At 39.8% G+C, this 16,803-nt stretch overlaps 1 protein-coding gene across 2 annotated transcripts in view; it reads left to right on the forward strand.

Annotated features, from left to right (window-relative positions):
• CCDC50 (coiled-coil domain containing 50) overlaps positions 1-16,803 on the forward strand; it is a 69,467-nt gene that overhangs the window by 18,622 nt on the left and 34,042 nt on the right. For both annotated transcript variants that reach the window (XM_070582529.1, XM_070582530.1), the window contains exons 2-4: positions 9,247-9,309; positions 10,150-10,276; positions 14,441-14,531. In XM_070582529.1, coding sequence (XP_070438630.1) covers positions 9,247-9,309; positions 10,150-10,276; positions 14,441-14,531 — 281 coding nt within the window. The remainder of the gene's footprint in view (positions 1-9,246; positions 9,310-10,149; positions 10,277-14,440; positions 14,532-16,803) is intronic.

The raw sequence follows: 16,803 nt of genomic DNA on the forward strand, positions 1-16,803 counted from the left end.
CTCGTTTATTTTCCTAGTAAATATCTGTTGCTTCACTGTTTAGATCCGTAAACTGGATTAAAAACATATCTGTCTTTCATTATAAAGTTTTATGAAAAGGACTATAAACAATAAGATTCCCCTTCATGGCAGATAAATTGGAAAATGTAGAAATGTTTAAAAAGGAAAATAAGCTACACTGTAATCCTACAGTACATAATCAACATTAGGATTTTGAAGTCTATCCTTTTAGTATTTTCTAAATGGGATTTAGGTTGAAAAGTCAGGTATTTGAACTATAGTCAGAGTGTACCCTGTGGAGAGGCTCCCAAGATCAGCTCTGGGCTCTTCCCATGTCACCCAGAGTACCTTTAGGACTTTACCTTTGCACAGCCCATACCATACACCACGTGGATGGTCATCAGTAGGGTGTATAAAACAACAGACTTCAGGGTGCCAGTGGTTGATATGAAACACCCATATTATACACCCTAGGGAGTGTACGTGCTCTGAGGCTGGGACTAGAACCAGTGGTGATCTCTGTAGATTGGCAGGTTTTGTCCTTCTGAGACCATTTTACCTGAAGGGGGCTGTGTCAAAAGGAGGTAGGCTTCCTGTGGCTGAAATATTTAAGAGGAGTCCAGATGATTATTTCGACAGGATAAGGCTGGACTTGACAACTATTAAGACCCTTTCTGATAATCAGTTTCTATAATTTTAAGAAAGTGATGAATCAGTCAATACCTTATGAACAGTGACTGAAATTTAGAAATAAGTGAGGAAACTTTGGAACCCAGCCTATCATCCAGGGCCTTTACTATTTTCGGAGATGCTTCCTTGGGATTAAAGTCTCCATTCTCTAAGACAGTTTGGTGCTCTAACCAAGGTGGTGACTTTAGCAAATCAGATATTTGGTAGAACCTTGAAGAAGATTCTGAGTTGTACTCTTCTGATCCTTGTAGAACTTTTTATGAAAAGGGTAGCTTTCTATCTTTCTGTAATGTTAATGGCAAGATAACTACCTCACCATCAGTTTCTAGGATTTCTTAAGATTTTTCTTTTGGTTTTGGTTCTGCTTTTTTTTTTTGGTTCTGTTGAGTTTGACTTGTTTTTCATTCACCTTATAATTAATTTATTAACATTTTTAAATTTTCTGTACTATTTGGCAGCTGGCAACTATAGAGGATTTCTGAGGACATGAGACAGTTTTCTCAAACAAATGACTCAGGAGACTAGCTCCAGATTCTGAAAATTCCTGCCAGCGTCTCAGCACAAATTGCGTTTTCTGCTTCAAAACGCCACATACCTGCTATGCACTCTGTCAGATTGTTTAGCTTAACAAACATCCTCATGTATGCACACATTTTTCATTGTCCTGGGGGCCAATCTTGGAAATGCCTCTTATTTAACTGTGTGATCCTTGGCATGCTATTTCAGTCTCAGAGCCATTGTTTCTTCATAAATTGAGTGATGTGTTTAATTGTGGTCTAAAGGGACCAACAATTGACGACCTGCCTTAGTGTACCACCTTTCTAGGTATTCTAGGATTCTATCAGGTAATTCACCTTTCCGTTATAATACATCTGAAATTTGAGGTGATGGAAGCAGAAACCTTTTACTGTCATTTAAGATAGTGTAGGTAGGCGTCAGTTCATTAGCCTTGTTTTAAGTGAGCTGGAGGATATGGATGGATTACACCTGCAAAAAATGCAGTATTTCATGGTACATCATTTATACTAGTCATTTTTCTCAGGAGCCCTTTATTTCCACAAGCATTTATTTGAAAATCATTATCTCAGGTACTGGGATAAATATTGGAGAGAAAATGATCCATAAAATTTTTCCTGCCTTTCAGGATCTTGAATGTATGCTGGGGAAACAGATAAGTAAAAGTAATTATAATATGATTAGTGTCCCAGTACTTTATTTGCTACATGCTGTGAGATCAAGGAAAACAAAAAGCATAGGTAAGTCTGCTAGGTGTGTGAGAGAATCAGTTGTGTGGTTTTGGTTGCATGTCCTATAGGATTGGATTAATAGAGAGATGACATTTGAATGAGGGTTTTGAAGGTTGATTATGAATTTTCTAGACAGTGGAGGGGTGCCTCAGGCAGATAGAACAGGGTTCTTACCCCTGCCCTCTATGTAATGGTGACTAAGCTTCCTTCAGACTTGTGAGGTTCTCCCATTCTCTGTGTTCCACACCCACACCAACCAGCCAACTCAAACTGAAACCATAATCATAAAAATCCCCAAACAGTCGAAACATTGGTTAATGATACTTAATGCCACAATCATTTGTACAATGTATGGAATGAAAGTCTTTTGTCTTTCATAAAGGAATTACAGAAATCTCTGTGCACTTTGGGGGTAGTTTTTTAGTAAGGGGGGATAATTATACTAAGGTACTCAGGATAATAACTCTGGGAAGGTGGATCAGATTTAATTATATTAGGGATCTCTGCTCAGAAGGATCTTCTCTCTCTCTCAGGCAGATGGAGTAACCATAGTATATTGGAAAGAACAGCAGATTTGGAGACTTAATCAGAGAAGTAGCCCTGCCCTTGGCTACTTTGATTGGGAACAATGTAAATGAGGATGGAACGCCTGTGTTATTTACCTCCTTAGCATAAGCCCAAATTAGGTGCCACTCTCCTCCCTCTGCCATATGATATTTGGATTTTGTTAATTTCAAGAAGATGGAAATTTTAGGGCAGTAAAAGTCAGAGAAGGATCAAAAGTTTCTGTTACCCTTTATTCCCTAGTAAATTAATTGCTCAAACATGACTTAGATACTTTTCCCTTTGTTTTCAGCTTTCTTCCTGAAATTGGGAAATTTCAGTTGTCAGAGTGACCAGCAATGTTTGCTTTTTTGGGACTCATAATTGGGGCAGATGGGTAGGAGAGTGTCTGTAATCTGTAGCTGAGCATCTCTCAGCAGCTCCCTAGCTGCTACTCTAGCCACTGACGGTGGTGGTGATGGGAGGGGTGGTGTTTTTGGTATTGGTCTTAGTGGTGGTGATGTTGATGTCACCTTAGTCCCTGTATGTGTATTATAAACTTTGCTGGGGCTGGGAATGTGGACAATTTGGCATCAGAATGAGATCTGTTCAGTTTCCCTGCATCCCGTTTCTCTTCTACTCAGGCAGTTTTATTAGAGCTTTAAATAAAGAGAAAAGACTCTTATAGATTAGGGAGACATTTCTCGTAGGGCAGTGAACAAAGGCATAGGGCTTTGCTTACCTTATCATTTCTTAGTTCAAATTGTCTTTAACATCTCTTAGACACTTAATCTAAAATTCATTAATACTGTCTTTCCAAAGGGAGGGAAACTCATTGATGTTGGAGGGAGAGTGAGGGAGATGGGAGAGGTGGTTAGATTCCAAAGGGATATTTTCCTTGGAATTTCCCTCTGCAGTTCCTGCCTAGGATTTTTCTCGTAGGTCACCGAGGAAGCATGTGCAGATGAAAGGAACGTTTTATTGCTCTTGTTTTTCAGAAGTGAACACAGGCCTATGGTGATTACCACAGGCTTATTCTTGGGAGATAGTGAGACAAACTAAACTGTGTCCCATTTTTATTGCTCTATTTTGGGACTTGGAACCCGACTTCTGAACACATATACTACCCATACCTAAATTTTATTTCATCCTCAGTTTTAAAGTACCTGGTGCGTGTTTGTCTTATTTTAATTAGGATTTAATAATATCACTCTTCTGCCATACTGAAACATAGGCCTATTTTTTCTGAAAGTTCTTTGAGCAGAACTATTTGGGGCCAGAAGAGCTCAGTTCGGTTTCCAGTTCATTTGTTTATTTGTTGCGTCATCTTGGTCAAGCCACTTTATTTCTCTGAGCCTTAGTTTCCTCATAAATAAAATGAGGATATTGATAAAACGTTTATTTTCAGGTGGTTAGGAGGAATAAATGCGAAAGTGCGTTGTAATCTACAAAGTACTATATCACTGTCAATTGTGGCTGCTTGTCATTACCAAACTTTACAAGACACAATGTGTGTCTGGAACATCTTCATTCATAGAGGGTGTTTTGATGTACGCAGAACAAAGGAAACCAAGCATAATCCCTGCTCTCAAAGCAGCGAGTTTGTATTTCACCTGCTACTAGTAGCATTTACACAAAGAGAGAATAATTCACAAAATTATACTAGAACATAAAAGGCAATACAGACACAGTTGAAAGAAATAGTTTCCAGTGAATGTGTTATTAATCCAAGCTTTTTTATGTGGGTGGAAGCTTGTAAAGATTGAATCATAAGAATTGTATTTTCTGGGGCCTACCTGGTGGCATAGCGGTTAAGTGTGCATGTTCCGCTTTGGCGGCCCCGGGGTTCGCTGGTTTGGATCCCAGGTGCAGACATGGCACCGCTTGGCAAGCGATGCTGTGGCAGGCGTCCCGCATATAAAGTAGAGGAAGGTGGGCATGGATGTTAGCTCAGGGCCAGTCTTCCTCAGCAAAAAGAGGAGGATTGGCAGCAGATGTTAGTTTAGGGCTAATCTTCCTCAAAATAAATAAATAAATAAGAATTGTATTTTCTGAAAGTTTTGGAATGTGGGTAAAAGAATGACAGAAGGGGAGTGACTTCTTCACTCCTCTTCTAGTTTGTATAGAGTTAATTGTTCCTTCTGCCGCCCCATAGGAATTTTAACCTTCCTTTGAGATTCATTTTGTACTTTAACTACTTTAAGGTTTCCTGATAGTGCTCTGCCCAAGTCACCCCTACTCCTTATACCTACCCCCAAATCATAACAAGCATAACTGCTCCATTGTTATGCCTGCAAAGATTTTCTCTAGATCTTTATAACATTTATCGGATTATATTATGCTATTTACCTTTCTATCATTTCCACCTCCTTGATGGCTTGGAAGTGACTTATTCATCCTAAAACAGCTCAGCAAATGTTTGTTGAACAAATGTGTTTACTAGTTGCTTACTATGCCATTTGTTTATTTAGGGGGATCTCAGATGAATGAGAATCATCTTTCTCTTCAAGGAAAATGGATGGAGGAGCTTTATATATGTATAAATCCTTCCAATTTCCGAGACTTGCTTGGCTTAATGTAAACTAATTTATTGTATACATATATACATATCTGGATTAAAAAATCACTAACGCTCTATTTCTTTTAATGGGAATGAAGGAGGTTTCTAGTTTTTATTTAAATGATGTTTGAAAAATGTTAGAAGTTTCTATCATGCTATCCTAACGGCAGACCTTAATTCTATTCATAACATTATTTTCTTCCTTTTTCCATGGAACTCTTACTGTTTTTTGACTTTATTGACCAGGTTTTCTTCATTTTTTTCTATTAATGGGCATCTTCTGAAATCTTACTGTATTGCTACATCCAGTGCTAATTGAGTGGAAGGCGCAGAAATTAGACCTCCAAGATCCCTACCCTGAAGAGTTTGCAACTGGATGGGGAGGCAGCTACCTGCCAGAGTTGAAGGATAAAGTCTGTTTCTTTCTGTTGATGCTCTTCTAAGCAAGAAGGCACAGTTGCATGGTTATTAGAGTTCCAAAGAGACTTAGCCGCCACACCCTAACTTTGGGGAAAATGTTTGGGCAGAGGGAGATGGCTACAGGACCACAGAGGTCTGGATGGGAATGAAGGAGAATGATAGGGTTGGCTTAATGGCAAGATCAGCCTGAGATTGGGGTGAGAGAAAGTCGACATTGGAGGGAAAAAGTTTGAGAAGTGGAAAGATAAAAGTCCAGAGTCCAGTGGTTCATCTTTTTTTTTTTTTTTAAAGATTTTATTTTTTCCTTTTTCTCCCCAAAGCCCCCCGGTACATAGTTGTGTATTCTTCGTTGTGGGTTCTTCTAGTTGTGGCATGTGGGACGCTGCCTCAGCGTGGTCTGACGAGCAGTGCCATGTCCGCGCCCAGGATTCGAACTAAGGAAACACCGGGCCGCCTGCAGCGGAGCGCGCGAACTCAACCACTCGGCCACGGGGCCAGCCCCTCCAGTGGTTCATCTTAAATGTGCTTACAGGGAAAGGTAGTGAAATGAGTTTATGCTGTTTATCATCAGTACTGTTTATACTGTTTACTTTGAAATAAAGTAGATTAGAGAAGGAGGAAAGATCGAGGCTCTGAACTTGGCCTGGCTGTGAAATGTTTTCTGTAATTCCCTACCTGGTTACTGATTTACAAAGGTGGCTGGATGTGTGAGTGTTGTCCAACTTGCGTTAGAGTAGTGATGTGGAGAATACAGAGGCAGATCCTGAAAGCAGCTAGAGTGGATGCAGAAGAAATTATGGATTGAGCAAATAGTATTTTGGTATTAATGAGATTATATGTTTGGAAGTTCTTAGTAAACTCTGAAGCGCTAAATTGGTGTATTGACAATGCAATTCTGTGCGTATGAGTGCGTGTACTTCCTTGTAGTTAGTGAAGATCGTCTGGATTCTTTTCTCGCTCAGCCCCTGCTCATATTTTGTGGTACCAATTCAGCCTCTGCTGTAGGAAGATTCAGGGTCAAATCACAATGATTGACTATACTTCAGTCTTGCTGTTTAAGTATTAGGAAATCATTGAGAAGAGTCATTGTTAAGGTAATCAGTAATTCATAAATTCCTTGTGCCTGTTATGATATGTCTAACATGTCTTCATGTTTATGGTTTAGCCCTGTTTGCTGTTGATGGAATAAAAGATAGGAATTTAAAAGATTTTTATATTATAGAGTTTAAATATAATATATGTAAAACATTACGGAAAGGACAGAAAATATAGAAACCCAGGAACCTACTACCCAAATTTAATAGATGTTAATATTTTGCCTTATCTGCTTCAGTCTTCTTTCTTTTGTTTGTAAGCAATAGAAAGAACAGCATATACAGCAATGGCACTCCTGCCCCTTGGCTCCTCTGTCTAGAGGTAACCACTGTTCTACATTCAGTTTGTGTCGGTGCTGTATGTTAAAAACAGGTACTTTTACTACAGGTGTATGTCTCCATAAGCGTTATGTTTTCAGTGTTGTGCTGACCAAAATAAAAAATATAGAACTATTGCTGTTCTTCACCTGGTCATCCACATGGAAAACTGCAATAACTTTATCATTTTTATTTTAGTTAGCATATTAAAAACATATAAAATATATTGTTTTGGCATAACTTTCTGCCATAATAATATAAATTGAAGTGGCTTTTAGACTTTTTCAACTGTAATCTACAGAATGATACATTTTACTTTGTGATGTAATGCATATATACATGTTTGTGTATGTAAAACTGGAAAAATTTCTCCAACCGATAGTTTCCTGTCCTAGGTTTGATGTATACTGTATTTTCTAGCCTATTCATTCTTAAATGCTTGTCCTAGACTTAATAAATTGATTTTATGACCTAATAATAGATTGCCACTCATGATTTGAAAAACAATCTTAAGATTAATCTAAAAAAACTTATCTTAATCTAAAATTAATACTAACTTTAGTATACAAGCATAAGCCTTTGTAGTATAATAAAAGTACTTCATATAATAAGGCAGTGTATTTAAAATAGCATTCTTTTGCACAAGATTTGATTACATTCATTCTGAATATTTGTTTTCTATGAACTAAATCCGTACATGCCTTAGCCATTTAAGTAATTAATATTAATTAGCTAAATGTTGTAGAGAATGCATGTTAGTCAGTAGAATATCTCCTTTTAGTCTAGTCCGACTTTGGTTTACCTGGAGTCCGGGAGGGCTGTCTTGGTGTCCTGGTGTCAGGAAAGGAAAGTGATCTTGCTGGCTCAAAAGCTGGCTGCTAACCCTGTCACCAGCAAGCTATGTCTATAGCCTTAATAAGTCCTTTCATCCTCTGGCCCTCATTTTTCTCACCTATCAATCAAGATGGTTAACTAGTTCATCACTTTCATTCTGTGAAATATAGAGTAACTTGGACCTGGGCCTCAGGTTATTAGAATTTGCTGAGAATATATCTGACGTAAAAGAACAGGACTGTCTGTTGGAATTACTGGCTTTACAGTTGCATTTGAGCAAGGCGTACGCAGGTCATGTTCAGTTTAATATGGTTCTTGGGCAGAAATGATTCCTCCGTCATGAAACCTTTTCAGAGGAATCTTGACGTCTGTGAGATCTGCCTGCTTTTCTGTTGTATTCTCTCTCGGTGAGGGACAAGCTATGTGAATGGATATGGGAACATTCGTAAGTGCTAAGAATGGCCAAGGAGTGTTTCTTCATTCCATTTCAGTTGAATATCCTCACAGGCAAATCCAAAGCTGCAGAAAGAAATCTGTCACCTGTGGTAAGCCCTAGAGGACAGTTTCAGGAGTCCTACACGTTGCGGTAGTCTGAGGGTTTGGGGAATTTTCCTTTTTAGTGTGAGTTACGTGTTTGGAGTAGAGTAAGTCCATACTACCTAAATTACACGACCTTAAAACAAATAAACAAAGCGGCGCTTTTCATCCTAAGAGTTCTTTGTGTATATGTTTGTTTTAAGAAGCAGGAGTTTCAGTTGCAGCATAGGGTAGAATGGACCTTGGGGACCATCTCTTCCCATTTGCTGTCTGAGAAAATAGGCCAGCAAATACTCCTGCCTGGATGTCCAGATGGAAGCAAAGTTAGGGGCAGATTTCTGGTATCTTCCAAGGTTTCCGTTGTCTTTTGGTTTGCAGATTCTTTTTAGGCAGCTCTACATTTAGAGAGACCTAGAGAACCAGTTCTAACATGTCTGAGGGTGTGGACGCATTGAAGAATGTGATTATCCTTAAAGTAGAGATCTGCTCATACCTGAGGGACCAATGTGTGTTTTTCTTAAAGAACACCAGAATGGATGTCAATCTCTGGGAAAGGATCCTCTGAACCCCAGATGACGGAGGCATAGGCTAGATTTCTTTTAACTTCTTTGACCATGGAGAACTCAGCTTTCTCTCAGCTGCAATATGCAAAACTTCTCGTCTTTTTTATTGCAGCAGTACATGCCCTCCCTTTATGCAAGCAGATTGGAATTTCTGGACCTCTGGTTCTCATTCTGTGGTTAATGTCCTTAGGCCAAGGATCAGAGCTAAAGCTAACCGTTGTTTTCTGATACTCTGCTTGGCTCTAAGCAGGTGCCATGTGGATTTTTGTGAATGAAAACTTTATACTAACTAGTCACTATTTCGTGCATTGCCACTTATAAAATTAATCGTCCTGAAATAGTACACTTGATTTTTTGAAGTAAACAAAATCCTTTTCTTTGTATGTTAAAATACTACTGATGAGCCTTCCTGCCTTCTTGTCCCCTCTCCTCCTCTGCAGTGTGCCGAGATTTCGCTGTCCTGGAGGACCACACCCTGGCCCACAGCCTGCAGGAGCAAGAGAGTGAGTAATGGCCCTCATTCCTGCTCCTTCAGTTTGCTTTTTTAATGGTAGCTTGAGGCAAGTTTCTTAGGGTGAGGCAGGGAGAGACCATCTGTCCTTCCTGAGGGATTTGTCTAGACAAATGACACCTGGCTGAAGAATGAAGTTCTGGGTGTTTTGAAGTAAGACAGCAGCCATGGCTTGGAATACTGTTGGGTGTATCATCGGTGGAAAAGAGGGACTTGAACCTTTTCCCTGTCTTAGTGTTGTGGGAGGGCAAGACAATTGTCCATGCATCTGGGGTGTGTAGAAGGCTGGCCCAGGGGTCTCTTCCTTCCCCTAGAACAGGAGCCAGAAAATCTTTTTCCAGGCAGGCAATGGTGGCATCTAGATTGTGGGTTTTTCTGAATATTTACGTATATAATTATAGAAGGTAAATCTAAGTTGTATGTTTTATACAAAAGTACATATTTGTGAATATGTAATTTGTGAGTTATTAACTCATATGTCAGTATAAAAATTAAGTAGTGAAAAATGTAGGTTATAAATTGAGTGGCAACTTGTAGGGCAGAAAGAGCCCTGGCCCAGGCTTTGGAATATTTGTGTAGAAGTCCTGGCACTGCCTCTGTTTTGCCGTGTGACCAAATGCAAATTACTTAACCTTTCTGATCCTCTTTTACTTAATGGAAAGATGAGAATAATAAGTCTGGTGCAGCCTATTATGCAGTGTTACAGAGAGCATAAAATAAAGTGATAGATGTGAAGCTCTTTTTAATAGAAAAGCTTTTATTAAGTTTCTTCTGAGGTTTATTATTAACAAGCCAGAGCATTACAATTCCTCTCCTTAATGTTTCTGTCCAGTCGAGCATCACTTGGCATCGAACGTTCAGCGGAACCGTTTGGTCCAGCATGATCTCCAGGTGGCTAAGCAGCTCCAGGAGGAGGATCTGAAAGCTCAGGCTCAACTCCAGAAGCGCTACAAAGACCTGTGAGGATTTGGGGAATGGGAGGAAGTCGTACCAGGCCTGGTTTTCTCTGTGGAGCCAGCAACCAGGGCGGAGAAGGAGACTCCGTCTGTCCCTCTGATTCCTTTCACTATTAGGTTACAAATCCTGTGGTGGCTATTCCATAGTTTTCTTTGCTTTGAAAAATTTTCTTTGTTGTTGGAACACTTTACTAGCTTTTGGGACATGTGAATTCTCATGTGAACTCCAATACTTTTAACTGTATGACTTTGACCATTTGGTCTCCCTCTCTGAGTCTGTTTTCCTTACCTGTAACCTGGGGAAAATAACCTCTCTCCCCTCCGCTCATAGGTTGTTTGGGGGATCCAGTGAAATACGGGATGTTAAAGAACTTTATGAGTTATGTTGGGTTCCTTTACTGTTTCCTAGCTGTGTTTGCTGCTCTTATCTTCCTTGAACCCCTTGCTTTTCAGGTAGAGGCAGACTCTTCTGGAAAGCTCTGAATTGTATACTCAGTGTTCTTCTTAATTTTAGTGTCTGACAAAAGTTCTTTCTCTGTCTTCTCCTTTAACGGTTAGATAGATGGAAAGATCATATCTAAGGTCTCTTCCAGCACAGTGACTTTTTTACTCTTTTTCAATGTTTTAGAGCTCACGGGGGAGTAGCTCTTATACCTAAACCTCTAATGGTGGATTTAACCACAAGATACTGTTTTGAGGAGGAAAGGTTAAAAGAAGAAGTGAAGGGATCCCTCAGTTTACTTTAGTTGCCGTGTTGAAATAAACAGGAAAGGCTGTCATTTTTGTTGCCTTTGAGAAGAGTTTGTCTTTCTGTTTTATTATTGGTAGAGAGGACTTTATTCATCATTTTGTTCAGCTTTCTTATTTTATACATAAATACTCTTATTTATTCTTACTAAACCTGACACCATGAAAGGCACTGGAGACCACAGACGTGAATAAAACATAGCCATCACCTTTAAGGGTCTCGGGAAAAAACTCGGAGCACTCCATATCTAGTGATACATGTACGAGGCGCAGAGAATTGAGTGGTAAATTTCATACCTATGAAAGAGGAGACTGGTAACCCAACACAGGTGATATATTTAACCTGAACCTTGATGGTTAATTAGGAACTTGTAGTGACAATGGGGGAAAACCATTCTAGCCCAAGGGAGTAGCATGCATCAAGGCAGAGGTAAAAGGACCTGAAATCTCATGGTAGCTGCGCAATGTTCAGTATTGATGGAGTGGAGAGTATGGTTGGGGGTATAGGTCAGGGATGAGGCCAGCAAACTAGTCAAAAGCTGGACCTAAAGGCCATGTAAGTTATGTTGAGGAATGTAGGTTTCATAGATTTTATAGTATAAACAATAGAGAACCATTGAAGGATTTTAGATTTTCATTTTGGGACCTACCCTTGGGTGCTGGGTAAGTAAAGGATTGGAGGGGGCAAGATTGAAGGCAGCTATTGAGCAGTGTTCAAATTAAGAAATGATGAGGAGGTTTGAATTGAGGACAAGGATGAGAGAGATATAGAGGGGAGGGAGACGATGAGGCCTGAATTGAGGGTAATGTTAATGGAGTTAGAGAGGATCAGAGAGATTTGAGATGTGTGGAGGCTCAGTGTCACACCGTTAAGATGAGAGCCAGAGCTAGAACATTCTAGAGTTCTAAATTATTGCCTGTTATGAAGGCCACTTCTGAGACTCTTGCAGAAGTTAAAGATCCTGAATTAGGGTAATGATAGTGTCATAAGGTTAGTCAGAGATTATCAAGACAAACCACTGTAAAATGTAAATCAGGATTTGGAGAGTGATGGATTATAGGTCCTAGATGAGCAGAACCAGGTATTATTTTTCTGCCTAGGACTTCAGGGTTTTTGAGGCATTCCTGGTCGAAATAAGTAAGCTAGAAAGGAATTTTTTCAGTTTTCACTCCCTGGCAATCTTGACAGCTGAACATGATGGGAAGGATGAAATGCTGTAGATTTTAATGAACTGGAACCTTTCACTCAGTCTGGATCCTGCACCCCCTGTCCGAAGTCAGGCTTACCAATTCTTAACTACTCTTTTCTAACTAGATTTTGCTTCCCCAAAATTCTGTATAATTAGCTGAGTGAGTTAGAACTGGCCCTTCTTGGATATATGGTTTGAAATAATTAAGCTCAGCTTAAACTTCACCTCTTTATTTTCTGTGCTAGGAAATACATCTTCTGTGTCACTTCTGACATTTAACATTTCATGGGATTTGCCTTCTCTGCTCTGCTCCTGCTTTCTTCTCCCAGTTGTCACCCTGCGTGGACTTAGTCGTTGCTTACTCCTGTGTGGGTTTTACATTAGTTTGGGAGGTCCAGGTAGACAAGTGTGAAAACCAAGACCGTGATTTTGTATATGATTCTTAATTATTAGAAATAAGTGAATGGAAAGAGGATATATAAATGAAAATTGTTCTGAGTAGATTTTTATTTATTTTCAGTTCTTTGGATTAGATGGTGGAGAGTCCTAAAATATTAGACCCGTAATCCGAAGTCATTAAGTCCAAAAACTTCTATAGCCGATAAGGTGACATGACAGGGCTTGATTCACTGGTTATTGGTGGCAGGACCAGAAGTCAGATCTTGCAGACATCTTCTTGTCTAGTGATTTCCCTACTGATTCTAAGAAAGTCTTACCACTTCTGGCCTGTGCTTTCTGTCTTGCATTCTCTTCCTTCCTTTCTGTCTTGTGTGTGCACACACACATACGTACACACCTGTGTGTCTGGACGCACATCTCCTTCACCTACATATGCCTATTTTCAAACCATTGAAAGTGACCCTTTCCTTATATAAGTGAGAGTAATTTTTCATCCCCTCAGTTTTGTTAGTACTGAATATATGGGTTTCAGTTCCTCCAGAGAAGTTAGGGTGTTCCCCACCCCCAGCACTTTTCAGTTACGAAAGACTGCCATTCAGTGTAAATATACAACCAAGACTGAGACTCATTGAGTACTTTAAGTTCAGTTAGCAGGGGGAGAATAAGAGGATATATTTGTTTAGCAAGCAAACTGTGTATATAAATCACAGTTGTAATTTTATCCCAGAATGTTTTTAGATAGTAAACTCTAAGCACGTTTGTGTTCATCTTTCGTCGCTACCAGTTTTGTGTAGAGGTTGGCTCACCAGAGCCATTGCGCTCTAGAATTTTACAGTGCCTGTTGGCTTTTCTTGAAAACTAAAAACAGAAGGCTTGTTCACCTAGGGGCATATTCTGTAGCATCTCCGAGAGATCCAAACCCCATTTTCTGTTGGAACTGCTGTTTTAAAGGTGCTGTTTTAAAGGATCTGTTTCTTCCACCGAGGTGATTTCTCGTTTCTCCCATCAGAATGTATTGTGAGCTGCTGAGTACAGCATGAAGATTTGTTCATTTTTGTATCCTCAGTGTTGAGCATAGTGCCTGGACCATAGCAGGTGTTGTTTAAATCTTTGTTGAATGCATAAATGCCAAAACAAAACAAAAGTACGGTAGCAGTGGTATTACAGCGTTTGGTTTTTCTTTACAGCATTTGGTGGCCAGAGTATTAAGAAAACGGGCATCAGCCAGAGAGGTTCTGTTGGGAACCAGAACTGGGGAATATAGTTTCTTTTTTTTTTAAGTATGATTTTATAAGTATTCACTGTTGAAACTGAAAAAAAATACACCGAATTAAAAAACTTATAAAAATCCTTTTGAAGTCATACCCCCACCTGTAGGTGACTGCAGTATTATTGACATTTTAGTGAACTTGCTCCCAAATTTTTCCTGTGTGCTTTATACATATTTGGATATTCGTGGACATATTCACGTCACGGTCTACATGTCCTTTGCAGAATCCTGAGAAAACATTCCTGTCTCAGTAGAGTGGCCCCAGTAGGGTGAGATGATATGGTGGTGTGGAAAAAGCCTGGAGCATTCCATTGTAGTGTCTGGGGATCAGATTCTGGTTCTGCCCCTCATTTTCTCTGTGATCTCAGGGAAATGATTTCACTGCCCTGGGCCTCAGTTTTTTCATCATAAGATGTGACAATATCAACCCTGTTGTATTGTTATTGTGAGGATTAAATGAAATAACAATACCTACTGGCTCAAAGTGAGTATTCAGTAAATTGTGTTATTTTTAGGAAAAATCCTTTATTTATTCATGTTGTTTTCACCTTTGTTTTTCAGTGAACAACAAGACTGTGAAATTGCTCAGGAAATCCAGGAGAAGCTGGCTATTGAGGCAGAGAGACGACGCATTCAGGAGAAGAAGGATGAGGTAGGACTTAGTTAACGCTCCTCATGCCATAGAGGAAGGGCTGCTGAGGTCTGGAGCAATTCCTTTCTGTATTCTTGGGCTCAGTGTAGGGTTGCTGAATAGACAGCAGAATTCTCCTCCCCTGGGGTGAAGAGACTTAAGGATTGCCTTCCATGGACCACTGTTTATTGCCTCTTGACCAGTTGCGTAAGTGGTGAAGTCCTAAAGATGATGCTGGTTACTTGGACATAAGGTGTGAATTAGTTTCCTAGGGCTACTGTAACACCTTACCACAAACTTGGTGGCTTAAAGCAGTAGAAATTTATTCTCCCTCAGTTCTGGATGCTATAAACCTGAAGTCGGGGTCTTGGCAGGGCCATGCCACCTACTGGGAAAGATCCTTCTTTGCTACCTGCTAGCTTCTGGTGGCTGCTGGCAATCATTGGTATTTCTTGGCTTGTAGCTACATCATTTTAGTCTCTACCTCCATTGTCACATGGGCTTCTTCCCTGTATCTTTGTGTCCTTTTGTTTTCTTTTAAGGGCACCAGTCATTGAATCTAGGACCCACCCTAATCCAGTGTGATCTCTTTTTAACTAATTACATCTGCAAAGACCCTGTTTCCAAGTAAGGTCATGTTCCGAGGTTCTTGGTAGAAATGAATTTTTAGGGGACACTGTTCCCCCTAATACAGGGTGTCTGTCTATGAGTTATTCCTGCAACTTCAGAGAGCAGACCTTGAGTGTAGCCTGAACAGGAGTCCAGGAGTAGTCAGTATGAGGCCAGGAGCCGTCATTGGTCTCACTCTTTTTTTTGTTGATGGTTTCACTCTCCTATGATATGCTGCCTCAAACAACTAATCTGTTTGAGCCTGTATATATTTTTAAATTGTGTTGTTTTTAAAGCTGAAAATGACTAAAATTAGCAATAGTATCTGGTTTGTAAGAAGACTTGAATTTGCAGTTAACTGTTACTGGCTTTTGTTTTATGTTTTCAGCATTTCTTTTTTGTTTTCTTAAAGATTGGCACCTGAGCTAACATCTGTTGCCAATCTTCTTTTTATTTTTTCTTCTTCTTCTTCTTCCCCTCAAAGCCCCCCAGTACATTGTTGTATATTCTAGTCGTGAGTGCCTCTGATTGTGCTACGTGGGATACCGCCTCTGCATGGCCTGATGAGTGGTGCCGTGTCTATGCCCAGGATCCGAATGGATGAAACCCTGGGCCGCTGAAGGGGAGCGCGTGAACTTAACCACTGGGCATGGGGCTGGCCCCAGAATTTCTTGCAATTTCTTTTCAATTTGCATTCATTCTCTGTCTCCCTTCTTTCACACTGTCTTGTGCTGTTCTTGGCCACTGTCTTGATTTATAATGAGGAAGAAAATGATTTATCAGTTTTAATAGTAGGATGACCATATGATTTATTGTATATTCAGAAACACTTTTCAGGGTTAAACAGGGCACTTTTAATTTTTACATAAACTGAGACTCTCCTGGGCAAACTGGCACTTATGATTACTCTATTAAATAGATGTGATCAGGGTCATCAGTAAGCTGGCCCACAGACACTGCAGCTCCCACTGAACCATGCTCGTTCCTCCAGGACTCCTTGTTCAGTGCCAGGTGAGGGTGAGACACCTGGTATGAGTGTATTTACCCGTTTCTTTAGAAAACAAATCATGATTATGTGATAATCAGAACTGCAAGTAAGGGTTAGGGATTAATTTCCATCCTTCCTGTTATCAATACAGGAGCTCTTTCTTACGACAGGATGTGTTGCCTCTTTATAGTCAAGACTTTGCTTTGGGGATGAAACTGGGAACTGAAAGAAGTAATTATATGTTGTAGACAGGAAAGCTTCTATTTTAAAAATAATGGAGTAATGAAGTTGGCTTCTTGTAAATGCTGCTGGTGTCCTGTGATTTTCTTTCCCCCATTCAGAGAAAAACAGGCTAGAAAGAGAAACCAAAACACTTTATTTTAGGCCTGTAGAATCTAAATAGCAATCACAATAATCTCATGGTAACACTGTATAAAGTAGGCATTGTAATGATTAACTCCATTTTTCAGATGAAGAAATTAAGTCTTGAAGAAGTAAGTAACTGGTGTCAAGCTCTAGTAAGATACTAGAGAAATGTCTGTACAATTCAGGTCCCCTGACTGAGTGCTTCTGCCTTAGATTTACTGTGACAACATAAAACACGCAGACTTTGGAGTTAGCCTGCCCTGGGTTTGAATCTTAGCTCTTTAACTTTTAGCTGGGACTTTCAGCATCTCACTTAACCACATGGACCTC

Source organism: Equus przewalskii, chromosome 18 (genome assembly GCF_037783145.1).
Source record: "Equus przewalskii isolate Varuska chromosome 18, EquPr2, whole genome shotgun sequence".
In the NCBI taxonomy this organism is placed as follows: domain Eukaryota; kingdom Metazoa; phylum Chordata; class Mammalia; order Perissodactyla; family Equidae; genus Equus; species Equus przewalskii.